This window comes from Nicotiana sylvestris, chromosome 4 (assembly GCF_000393655.2).
Source record: "Nicotiana sylvestris chromosome 4, ASM39365v2, whole genome shotgun sequence".
Classification (NCBI taxonomy): Eukaryota; Viridiplantae; Streptophyta; class Magnoliopsida; order Solanales; family Solanaceae; genus Nicotiana; species Nicotiana sylvestris.
The window spans coordinates 98,393,411-98,406,504 of record NC_091060.1 but is presented as its reverse complement, the minus strand read 5'-3'; the positions used below and the strand labels follow the sequence as shown (position 1 = coordinate 98,406,504).

The 13,094-nt window shown below is 39.7% G+C and overlaps 1 protein-coding gene across 1 annotated transcript; it reads left to right on the top strand.

The window, feature by feature from the left end:
* The first annotated feature begins 2,537 nt into the window (after positions 1–2,537).
* LOC104232248 (uncharacterized protein At1g21580) lies at positions 2,538–12,935 on the top strand. The gene is made up of 10 exons (XM_070172124.1): positions 2,538–7,562; positions 7,770–7,962; positions 8,036–8,186; positions 8,275–8,365; positions 8,598–8,672; positions 10,575–10,653; positions 11,050–11,320; positions 11,407–11,449; positions 11,539–11,642; positions 12,234–12,935. The coding sequence occupies exons 1-10, from the start codon at positions 2,711–2,713 to the stop codon at positions 12,726–12,728; spliced, it is 6,354 nt and encodes a 2,117-aa protein (XP_070028225.1). The 5' UTR covers positions 2,538–2,710; the 3' UTR covers positions 12,729–12,935.
* Positions 12,936–13,094: the final 159 nt, after the last annotated feature.

The window sequence follows — 13,094 nt, the reverse complement described above, 5'->3', positions numbered from 1 at the left end:
ATCTGCGACATTTCACTTAAAGCCCAGCTTCCGCACCTGCGGTTAACCTTACGCAGATGCGGTGCCACTTCTGCGGTAAGCTCCCGCTTCTGTGGTCCCTGCTGGCATATCCCCTTTCCGCTTCTGCGATGACTCCGCCGCTTCTGTGGCTCCGTACCTGCGGGACCCAACCGCAGGTGCGGTTATGACAAAGATCAGCAGCTTCAGTTGCTTCAAACCACTTTCAATTCTTCTGACAACCCTCCGAAATCACTCCGAGGCCCCCGGGACCTCAACCAAAAATACGAACAAGTCCTATACTACCATCCAAACTTATACTAATCCTCAAAACACCTAAAACAACATCGAAACATCGAATTAACCATGGATTCAAGCTTAAGAACTCCAAAAACTTTCAATTTACACTTTCGATCAAAAAGTCTATCAAACCTCATCCGAATGACCTGAAATTTCGCACACACGTCACATTCAACACTACGGAGCTATTCCAACTTCCGGAATTCCATTCCGACCCTCAGATCAAAATCTCACTATCGAACCAGAAACTTCAAAATTCGACTTTCGGCATTTCAAGCCTAAATTAGCTACGGACCTCCAAAACACAATCCGAACACGCCCCTAAGCCCAAAACCACCCAACGGAGCTAACGAAACCATTGGAATTCCATTCTGAGGCCATCTTCATACTATTCCGACTACGGTCAAATTTTCAAAACTTAAGCTCTCATTTAGGGACTAAGTGTCCCAAAACTCTCCGAAACTCAAAATCGAATATCCCAACAAATCAAAATGGTAAAAATAAACACAGGGAAAGCAGTTAATAGGGGATCGGGGCATAAATTCTTAAAATGACCGGCCGAGTCGTTACACTATTCCAAGGCTCGAAATCTCAAACGGACATCGAAAACATTGAAATGCACTTCAACCCAAATTTATGAAATTCTTCCAAATTGTTAACTTCCACAACAAGCACCATTGGGGATATTTATGGCTTCACCACTAGATGGCGAGGACAAGGCTGAGAGGGAGAGAACGGTGGTGGCGGAAGCAAAGATAATAGGAAACAAGGTGCTAGGCATTAGGTAATAGTATAAGATGGGTTTTGCATGGGTTACAGGGGGTTGGGATCCGGTCCAGTAATTTTTGTTCCAATATTGTTCGGTGGTTGTTTGAGATTGTGCCAACTCAGCAGACCGTCATCTAAAGGTTGTAATTGATTTACATTAAATCTCAAACTAACGTCCGTTTAGATAATAAAACAAAATCTTTTAGACCACATCAGTTTGGAATAAAACAAATCTTTTGGATAATATGGTTAAACCTTTATGTGGGGGTTGAGGAAGAGGGCAAAGGGAATTTAGAAGCAGCCCTTTCACAACTCCTTATAATCCTCCACTCTCCATACCGAAGGTCAATAGCACAAAGTATGTAAATGGATACTGTGAACAGAGTAATGGAAATAGAAATGAATATCAGCGTTTAGTGAAGTACCAAAATTTGTTGCACTCGAAGTTGAGGTTTTAATTTAGAAAAGATTTTGATACCATTAATGGGTTGGATGTCTAAGTCGAAATCAACCTTAGAAAATTGCCACCTTTTAATCCCAGCGAGCTAGCCATAGGTTTTTATCATTGTTTTCTCTAAAACCAAAATTGTTACAATTAGAAGTTCAAGTTTAGGGTGTAGAAGGAGACTAAAGAGATAAATGAAGAGTAATTATATCAACTGCTCGGTTTACTTCAAAATAAGAAAATACATTCTCGCTATTTTGCCAAAGAAATGTGTGCAAGAGAAATAAACTCCTAGGCGTCGGAGGAAGAAAAGACTGCTTGACGAATATATCAAAAGAGGAGTTGACGGACGTTAATTTGAGCTTTTAATGTAAATCAATTACAACCTTTAGATACTGATCTGCTGAGTTGGCACAATCTCAAACAACCACCAAACAATACTGGAGCAAAATCACTGGACCAACCCCTGTTACGGGTATGTATATTTGGTTGAAAAAGGAAAATGGTCTGCACACTTAAAAAACTATCGAATGTATGTGGGGCCCAAGTAGAAATACTAATGACAAGGCTAGAAATCTCGAATAGTATAACGAGGGGTATAATAAATAAATAATACTTATTCTATAGTATAGGGATATATAGAGCTTGTTTGGACATAAAAAAATTTACTTTTTTTTGATAATTTTTTTTCCGAAATCAGCATTTGACATAAAATTTACAATTTTCACTTGAAGATGAATTTTGGAATTTTTCGGAAATTTGAAAAAACTCTAAAAAGTTATTTTTTAAAATTTTCACTCAGATCACTCACAAAACTTCAAAAATAACCCAAAATTATATCCATGTCCAAACACAACTCTAATTTTCAAATACCATTTTCGTTTGAAATTTTTTTTTCACTTTTTTTTTTTTGGATTTTTACAATTCTTATCTCCAAACGCCCACATAGTACGTTTTGAAAAAAAGAAAAGCTAAGTCCACTTGGGCGGGAAGATAAAAGAATATCCACACATGGGGCTAACGCGTCTAAAGTCAAACTGATCTAGTTCTTGTGGTTCTCTATGACTCTTTGAGTAGTAAGCTTTTCCCTTTTCATACAAAGCCAACTCCTCAATAATTCAAAATCACCTACGGCCGCCGCGTCGCCACCGCTACTGCCTTTGCCAGTCCGTTATTCTCCGGTAAGACTCCACGTTCTTCATGGATCTTCCTTCCTACCACCACCACCATCACCACAGGTACGTCGAACGCCCTCCAAACGTTTCACATAACCCTAATGTCTTTCGCCACCTCCCTCCTCCTCCCCCGCCGCCACAACGGCGACCACCACCACTACCACATATCACTAATATCCCTCATCATCACCACCACATCCCTCCCCCCTCCCCTCCCTTCCACCGCCAATCCCAATTCTCGTTCCCTCCTCATAGCCCCCCACAAGAAAATCCTAAATTCTTCGATTGCCGCTCTCCCCCTAGGGTTTCCTCTAATCTAATCCTAGATCAATCCCCCTACCATCCTGCTCATCCGCAACAACAAAATTTTCATTATAACGACCGTTATCATAACCCCCATCCTCCTAATTCTCCTAGGTTTATTGTCGATGATTTTATGAGAGAGAATCGTCTGAGAGGCGTGGAATTCGATTATGATGATGACGAAAGATACCGTCTTGAGAGGCGTAGAATGGAAGAGCATATTGATGTCAGGGAATTTAGATCGAGTGCTGAGAATTATGAGTTGCATCATGATGATAGGTATGAAGGTAAGAGATGGGAATATGGTCATAATGTTGATGATGGGATTTTGGTTGGTTCTTCTTCAAGGCGAGTGTCATTAGATAATAGTGGTTATGATTATGGTGGTGGTGATGTTAGGTTTAGCAATAGGTTAAGAGTAGACAAGGAGGAAATTTATAGGTCTCCTCCACAGAAGAAGAGTGCATTGCTCAGGATTCAATGTGGGAATGCTAATAACAACAGGAGTAGTAGAAATCAGGACAATGACTCGAGTAGTATTGGTGGATGTAGGGTAAGGGGAAAGCAGAAAGATGTGTTTGAGAGGTTGGAGAGAAGGGTTGAGGGAAGAGATGGAAGCGAAGGAAGTTCGATGGAGCTTGATGTTTCATTTAAATCTAATGCACTTGTGGCGAAGGCTATTATGGCCCCGGTGTCAAGCCCAACCAATGACTCAGACAGAAGCGAAACACCTAGATGTAAGAAGATTAGAAAAGTGAATCTCTCTGATTCTCCAATGAAGAAAGTCGGGTATGATTTGGGTAAAGGTGATGGTTCAGCAATTGATTCTGGTCGTTGTTCGAGTTCTAATAAGGAGTCTAAATGTTTGGCAGATAAAGTTACGGTTTCTGCGGGTAGGACATCTAATAGCACTTTGGATTCTAACATGGAGTCGAAACATTTGGCAGATAAAATTAAAGATTCTAGTGGTGGACGTGCATCTGATGGTACTTTGAATTCCAACAAGGAATCTAAATGTTTGCTGGATAAAGTTACAGTTCCTGTTGTGAGAAGTGCATTGCTGAGTTCCAATGGGACAAATGATTTAATTGTAACTCAAGAAAGCAAGGGATCTCCAGAGATCATGATTTTGGATCAGGGTGGTAATCATGTTGGAAAGGGTGGAGCACCTCAACGCAAGATTAGAAAGAAGAAGAAAGTCACGAAAAAGAAAGTCACGGCCCCTAAAATAGTTGGTGTTAACCCTTGTAATGCCACTGATTCACTGAACAAAGCATCTTTTGTCCGTCAGCAGCTTAAAAGTGTCGTAAAATTGGTAGAGAGAACTAGATCTGATGATATGACTAGGCTCGAGGATGTCAATATGAAGAAGGTCAAGAAGAAGAAAGTCATGACCCCTAAAAATTCTGGTGTTGACCTTGGTAATGCCACCGATTCACTGAACAAAGCATCTTTCGTCCGTCAGCAGCTTAAAAGTGTTGTAGAATTGGTAGAGAAAACTAGATCTGATGATATGACTACACTCGAGGATGTCAATATGAATAAAGCCATGAAGAAGAATGTCACAGCCCCTAAAAAAGTTGGTGTTGACCCTGATAATGCCACTGATTTACTGAACAAAGCATGTTCTGTCCGTCAGCAGCTTAAAAGTGTTGTAGAATTGGTAGAGAGAACTAGATCTGATGATATGACTACACTCGAGGATGTCAGTGTGAAGCCGCCTGTGGATGAAGTAGTTAGCAAATTAGGAAAACCTTCAAAACTGGCTGCTGTCAGTGAAGATGAGTCTGTCGAGCAGTCTAATTCTGATGGGAAGAAAGCTGATCCAGCTAAAGTCTTGGTTTCTTCGAGCAGCGTGGACTCTGAAATTAATGACTTTGCTGATTGTACCAGTAGATCAGTTCTGAGTGGCCCTTCCATGTTGAATTCTGAGACATGTATGATTGAAGTACAAAACAAACCTACTAGTTCCACTGTGGATAACGCTGATAATGTTGGAGGGCATTCTCAGGATGAGCGCCGAGTGTCGGAAGATGGTCTTATTAAAGAACCTTCTGCGGCCATGGTTTGTGTAGAAAGAAATGGTGATGTTGTCTTGTCAAGCCTAGACGGGAGCACAACTCATAAGGATGAAGTATCTTCGTCAACTAAAGATACATATATCTCTTCTGTTTCTGACTTGGGGTTTTCTGATGGGAAGGAAAATGCAGTTGCTGTTATAGGATTGTTAGAAGCAAGTTCCGTGGTGCCATCTAGTGACCCCAAGATTGTACCTTTGCTGACTAATATTGAGAGAGGACTTAAAGAGAGTTTCTTGGATGGAAATGACTGTAGTTTTAATTCTTCTGAGGCTGGGAGAGTTGCGGTTGTCAGTGAGTTGCTAAGTGCAGAGTGCTCGAGTAATAGAGATCCAACGGCCGGTAGTTTTGTATGTAGTATGAAAAAATCATGTGTTGATGGAGTTACATTGTCACCTGAGATGAGCCATACTAAGGGATCTGTTAATGCTGTGGTTTCTGTTGGAGATGATATTAGGATTATTGCAGATGATGACTGTCTACCTAATGTCACAAGGAAGAGAAAGATTACGGAAGACGAGTCTGTTTTACCCACTACGAAGGTGAGTGAGACAGAGGAAAATACGGTTAGTTCTTTGCTAGGCCAGGGTAAAAGTTTCAGCTGTTTGAGAGGAGATCATGCCTCTATAGAAGAGGAAGTTACAGTTCCTGGTAATGGGAGTGACTCATTAAAGGGAGACCCTTCACATGAGGGGCCTTCAGAAGTGGAGCTTTTACTTCAGGATTGTTTTAATGATGGTTCCAGTTCATGTTCTATCGAGAGTCCCAAGAAAAGGGAGGTTTCTTCGCCGGGACTGGTTAAATCTGCTTCGTGTGTCACCACCCATGAGGGAGCTTCTAGCATACCAATTACAGTGCCTTTGATCGATGAGGTTTCTGTGACGGAATTAGAATCTCGAAATACATTGTCTGATTTAGATGATGGTCCACCATCTCGTCCTTCAGTCATATTGCTTGAGAGTAGTACTGCTGAGGAGGATGTAAGTCAGGCTGAGCCATTTGAAGATGGCTTGATGGATCGCTTTTCGGATGTTGAGCAGGTCATTGCTCACAATTCTCAGCTGGGAGCTGCTGGACTAGAAACTACAACTTCAGTTATATCCGTTGGGATGCTAAGAATGGCTTATGGAATAAGTGAGGACAAAGGTTCCTCCATTGGAGTAGATCAAAAGTTGGCCTCAGAAGATTGTGAAAGCCATAATTATGTGCTTGACAAGGCATGTCTGCCTTTGTTGGCAAATAATCACTCTTTATTTTCTGATTCAAATTGTGTGTCCGCAATGAAAGTAAGTGCCAAAGGTATGGAGTCTGTGCCTGATATGTCGGCACTCGTGTCGTTTCCTGAAGACTTACCTAACAACTCATTCTTGGAGGAAACTAATGCTAAGTCATCAATGTCCAATGAAATTGTTATTGAAAAAGCCCAAAATGTTGATGAAAATTCCATTACTGCTGATGACCATGTTTCTTCTTCGGCGAAGACATCTTCAGATTCTTCTGAGTTTGGTAATACATCATCAGATACTTCTAGGTTTGGTAGAAGTTCAGATCATAAAGTTGGTGGCGTTCCTTTGGTTAATCTAAATACTGTGCCATTATCATCACAGAATACTGTAAAGTCCACCCAGAATGTGACTTCACTAAGTTGGAAACCAAACTTGCGTGCAAACCAGCAAAGTCCTGCTGTTCCTAGGGTTCTCTCTGTTCACCCATCGAATTTTCTCACTTCAAGGAATGTGCCCACTTCGAAGAAGCCACTGACATGGCATAGAACTGGTAATAGTTCTTTCTCAGTTGTTGGACGAGGTTCCCAAATGAACTCTCTACCTCCACAAAGCCATTTACCTAAGGACATTGGGAAAGCCGGCTCTTACATTCGCAAGGGTAACAGTCTTGTCAGAAAGCCTCCTCCTGTTGGTTCCCTTTCCCAAGGATTCCATGCTCCAAGTTCTTCCCTTTACCGGTTGAACTCTTCTGCTGTGAATAACCTGAAGAGAAAACCTGAGAATAAGACACTGATAACTGATTCACCCAGCTGCAGGGGAACTCCAGAAGTAAATGCTCCTTCAGAGAGGACCAAAACCCTGCCACAAAGTGAACCATTTAGTTGCATTACATTGAAGTCTGCCTCTTTTCCAGTGGTAGATCATCCTGGAACCGGTAGTATTGCTACCTCAAATCCTTTGGCAGTTACAGACAATATGTTGGCGCTGAAGCCTTCTGAGGATCCTTCAACATCTTCTGCACTTCCTGAATGTCAAATTGGTTTGGGAGGCAATTCCAAAAGCCAGAATATATTAGATGAAGGCAGTTCTGGAAAGGAGATAGTTTATGTGAAGCAAAGATCGAATCAGTTAGTTGCAGCTTCTGATAAGACCCAGGCATCATCCGATGGCTACTATAAGAGGAGAAAGAATCAACTGATTCGTGCATGTAGCAGTAATCATATGAAGCAGAGAGTTGCTGCGGCAAAGAATGTAGTTCCAACCCGAAGAGGTATGAAAAGCTTGAGTGGTAAGGATGTGTTTTTAAAACACAGCTCATCATATTTGGCTTTCAAAACAAAGCTACTTCAAGACTGGTTCACCCTTTTTTATTCAAGCAGATTATCTACTTGTTTTGGCCTAGAACACCACCATTTTTGTAAGTTAATGTCAAAATTTTTACTAATCAAACAAGGTTTAAATAAATTACCCTTTGCAGGTTTAGCCAAGACCTCTAAATGGTCAAAGTCCTCATTGGTCTGGAAATTAGGTGATACTCAGTCATCAAGGAAATGTGGCAGCGCTGTAGAATATGAGAAGCTTTGGCCTTACTTGTTTCCGTGGAAAAGAGCTAGCTATCGGAGGAGTTTCCAGAATTCCTCTCCAAGTGATAGTTCCATATCTATTATCAGGTGGGGAATCATTTCATGCTCGTTCATTTCTTTTTGGCGTCAAACTTCATACCTAAAGTATATTTTCTTTTAGACGGAAGATGCTGCTCTCAAGAAAGCGGGAGACAATCTACACAAGGTCAATACATGGACTATCTTTACGGAGATCTAAAGTGTTAAGTGTCTCTGGCTCTAGTCTCAAGTGGTCAAAATCTATGGAGCAAAGGTCAAAGAAGGCTGCTGAGGTTCGTCCAGCTGCACCCAGGTTTATTTGGGGTCGTAAAATTTGCAAGTGGATGTAAGAAATTTTCTAAAGTGAAAGCCTTTTCGCAGGAAGCTGCGCTAGCAGTTGCTGCTGTTGACAAAAGGAAAAGGGGACAGGATGATTCTAATGCTGACTCAATGAATGGAAATAATGTCTCTCGTAAGTTTTATAGTGTAAAGCTGCTCCCAGGTAGGCCAGTTCTCTACCCTGGTGTGGCGTATTCATTTTCTTTCAAGTTTCTCGAAATATTGTACAAAGTTATTGGACGCCTATGTATCAGTTATGCCCTTTTAATACTTACCAAAAAAGTCATGTCCTCTTTATGTACCTTTTCAGAATGTTGTACTTTTTTTTTAATTGAGCACTATGATGGTCTTCTAACTTTTTACAGGAGAAAGGATATTCCGTATTGGTTGCGAGCGGTATAAGATGGACCCTTCTGGGAAGACACTACAGAGAATTTCAGGTGGTCTTTTCCTGATTTTGCTGAATTCTTTTTCTTCTTCCCGCTTTTTTTTAAATTTAATTTTTTTTTCGATGATGATTCGAATTAGCCACTTTTGTCCTGTAAGTGTTGCTCTGAGAATTAAGTTCCTTTAAGTTATCATCTTCTAGTTCCGTACCTGCAATATGATTTTAGAGGATGCTTTGGTTTTGGTTGTGATAGTCAAAGCAAATTAGCAGCAGGTCTTAGCTGGTGTTTGGCTAAGCTAAAGCTTCCTTGGCTAATAAAAACCTGAAGGGAGACAGGAGACTCTTTTTTTTTTAAGCCTCTTTGGATTGGAAAATAACTACTGGACTTTGATTTATAAATATGGAGAGGTTAACAATGGATATGCATAAATTGATTGACATCGCCCATTTCTCCCCAAAACCCATCTTTTCCGATACCGTTATAGCAGAACAGACCAGTTGGCAAGGTCATGTGCTCTCAATATCTGGAATACAGAAGATCACAAGTTTTCCAAGTTTCCTTTTTGCATCTCTTGCTAGCCCTTTTATATCTTTGTGCCTTGAAAATTAAAACTAAATCATGTAGGTTACCTGATTCAAGAATGAATAGTTGGAACTTCAATATAAGAGGATTACCTCCAACCTTGCAGCATGTCCTTTAAAAAGTAGATATTCATGTCTCTGAACAAAGAAAGTATCAACCACCTGTTACTGCACTGTCCAGTTGCCACAGATCTTCGGAGTACGTTCTGCTTTTTTTTTTTGCCTTTCTCGGGTCATGCCTTTATCATCAAGGATGCCCATGAAAGCTGGAGTTTATGGACAGTTGACAAAGCCATCAAGAATATCTGGAAAATGATCTTGGGTTGTATTTTTTGGTGTTTATGGATCGAAAGAAACAGTAGATGCTTTGATGGAATTTCAACTCCCAGCAATTCTAGACTAGACGTCTAGTTAGTCTATTTAGCCGGTCCAAGTCGACCTCTGTAAATAACTTAGAGCACTTCCTGGATTTTGTTAGCTCTTTACTCTAGACAGTAGCTATTAATCCTTTTTGTGATTTAAAAGCTGTATCTGTGTAATCTTTTGCTTCTTGATGGCTCTTTAGTGAAATCACTTGCTTCATAAAAATAAAGCAGATATTCATGTTCAAAGATAGTTGTTGAACTTAAAAGTTACTACTAAAATGTTTCAACTTAGTCATGTTCTAACTGGGTCTAAGCTATTAGAGAACCTGGTTGCTCATGGAAGAATCTGATAGCTTTGGAACCAAATCCAGTTTGAATGGTGCATTTCTTTGGTACAACGCTGATGTGTAGCTCATAGAAGAGTTGAATTGCTCAGATGAATACAAAATGTTGATGGGCATGCGTTACAAAATGTTGATGGGCATGCGTTCTGTGTGGAGGATTAGCCTTCTCAGTTGTGCTGATTAATGGGCAGAAATGATGAAAAACTACTTTTCCATTTGAGCTATCACATGTCAGTGGACATGTTTTAGTAAAATGATTGTGGGTACATGATTCTGAAACGATCATGGCGTGGATTAGCTAGGAGATTCTGGTTTCCGTTGAGGCAGCGAGAAAATCAGCAAGACGTCAACTTAATAGGCATTTAACTTTTCCAGTTCCAACTGAAGAAAGATGACAGTGGACTATTAGTTTAGAGAAAGAGTAAAATGATGAAATAATCTACATTCACATATGTTTTGATGTCGACTTATCAGGGCCTATAATTTATGGAAAAGAAGTTACTCTTCTATTTTTAAACGTTAGTTATGAAATTTGAGAAGGGCGTGTCTTTTCTTTTAATTTTAAGAGTGGTTTCGGTGAATTTTTTTAATTTGTTTCTTGTAACTGTCTCTTGATATTATTTGTAACTTGACCTCATAAATTTCTCCATGTTTTATGGACAGATGAGGAACCATCGGTGTCAGTTGTTCCTGAGGCGAAGAAATCTTACATCCCCAAAAGATTATTAATTGGGAATGATGAGTACGTATAAATACTATTATTTTTCAATTCATTATCGATGATGTACCTAGTGCTGGTTAATCTTCAGGCATTGAGTTAATATTTTTTTTATAGGTATAGCTGTTATTCATTTGCATAACTTTATTTTGAAATCACATTGCTTCCAGAAATCATGAGCAGTCTGTAATTCTTGGTACTTAAGCGTGTTGCTTCATATCGTAATCTTTTCTATTGGATTTTATATAATCCGGAAAAAATAGGAGTACTCCAAAAGTAAGGCCAATAGGAAAAGAATTATTTAAAAAACTATGGTCTTGCTTCCAAGAGATGAAAATAAGATAATATAAATCCTTACTGTGAATAAAACTTTGCCTTCACTTGTAAACAAATAATATAAATGCTCGAAACTGCTTGTAGGTATGTGCGGGTTGGCAATGGTAATAAGCTGGTTAGAAACCCAAAGAGACGAGTACGCATGTTAGCGAGTGAGAAAGTACGCTGGAGTTTGCACACTGCTAGAATTCGGTTGGCAAGAAAAAAACAGTATTGCCAGTTTTTCACAAGGTTTGGCAAGTGTAACAAGGATAATGGAAAATGTCCATACATTCACGATCCATCTAAAATCGCTGTCTGCACTAAATTTCTGAATGGTTCTTGCTCTGACACTAATTGTAAATTGACTCATGAGGTACGTTACTTCTTAAACCCTATAATTGATGTGGTTGCAGCATGATTAGTTTTTGCCTTTTTACTTGTTTTCACTTCATATATTAGGTTCTTCCTGAAAGAATGCAAGACTGCTCCTATTTTCTGCAAGGTCAGTGCTATTACATTTATGGGTGTTATTATATTTTAATTCAGTTTAATCTAAAGAAATGTGAGAACACTGTGTATTTTTTTGGGCAGGAATATGCTCAAATGAGAATTGTCCATATAGACACGTAAATGTGAATTCAAATGCCTCTATTTGTGAAGGTTTTCTCAGGGGCTATTGTGCTGATGGCAATGAGGTATTCTTTGTTTTCAGTTTGCTGCTTCCAAATGAATCAGTACCAACTGTATGATACACATCTCAAAGGATTGAAATTCGACTTAGATAAGCTCTTTAATAGTAGCTCACAGCCAATTTATGCCAGGTGCCACGTAGAAATAATTTAGTTACAAGCAGTGTCTGGATGCTCAAGCAAAGGTCTTCTGAAGTTTATATTCTTTACCCAGTTTTTATGTTTGATTGGTTCCTAGATCTTAGCTAGTCCCTATCCCTAACTTGTTTAAGATGTAACGAGCCTAGTCTCCGCACCTCCCCTCGGAATGTAGTAGTTGGGTGGATCCTTCCCGATCCTTTCTTGTCATTCTTTTTTGAAATGGCTCCTTGATATGACTATTTTTTACTGCCTGACATGATTCTTACCAAATGTTTTGACTTATTATGTCCACCTCTTTTTCTGCTTCCTCCCTCCCCCTCTGTTGGTCTGAATGCAACTAGCTCATCGTTGATAGTATATTTTCTGCACAATAGATATGTGGATCATCCCAAACACACGACCCCACTAATCTTGAAACTTGTGAAACGGATCATGTTTCTGTTTCTAAACATGCAGTGTCGGAAGAAACACACCTATGTCTGCCCCGTTTTTGAAGCAACTGGCAACTGTCCCCAAGGTTCGAAATGCAAGCTTCACCATCCGAAAAACAAAAGGAAGGGTGTGAAGAGGAAAGCTTCCAGCGAGATGAAGAATGGTCGAGGTCGTTATTTTGGCTCTCCGCACATAGACAGTAGTGAGCGCATAACAGCTGGATTGGAGAAAACTTCTGTTAGGGGGAAAGACGACATATTCCTTAAGAAGGGGAAGTTTGTTGATTTTATTAGCCTAGATGGCAGTGATGAAGAGGAACTGACTATTGACCAGAGAAGTGAGGAACCGCCACTTTGCGAAAGTGGTTCTGCAGAGATGCAACTAGATGATCTTGATGAGCTTATTAAACCCATGAAGCTGATAAATAGGAATAGATCTGTAGATTCATCTCCATTCATAGATAGCCCTAGTGATATGGCTGCAAGCTATGTATCGGAGGAGTCTCAGTGTTGTAAATGAAGTCATGTAGTTAGGTTTATTGTAGTGTTCTGCTAGCGCAGAGCAATTTTTTTTGTTTTCAAACTTTAGGTTTTTAGTTAATTACTTAGGTATAGGTCTTAGGATTAGGCAATATTTTGTATCGCAAAGTGTGTTATGTGCGAGATAACGAGAGAAAATGTTTGTGATAAAAAATTAAAGGCAATGAAATATTTGATATAAATCTCTCATCGGATGGTTTTGCTTTCAGTTCTTTTACCTTTCAATGTTCTCAGACTACAATTCTCAAGAACCCAAGTAAATTGAATTGAATTCCCATACTTATTTTTCATGCGCTTTTATATTACTCACTAACCAAACCTTCAAAGTTCAAACAGCGTAAATAAA

What these genes read in the sequence shown, in the direction of transcription:
- LOC104232248 (XM_070172124.1), top strand. Translation starts at nt 2,711, where the DNA reads ATGGATCTTCCTTCCTACCACCACCACCATCACCACAGGTACGTCGAA. An exon ending in GGTCAAAGAAGGCTGCTGAG is followed by an intron (nt 8,187 to 8,274) that starts GTTCGTCCAGCT and finishes GCCTTTTCGCAG; the next exon opens with GAAGCTGCGCTAGCAGTTGC. An exon ending in CTGCTCCTATTTTCTGCAAG is followed by an intron (nt 11,450 to 11,538) that starts GTCAGTGCTATT and finishes TTTTTTGGGCAG; the next exon opens with GAATATGCTCAAATGAGAAT.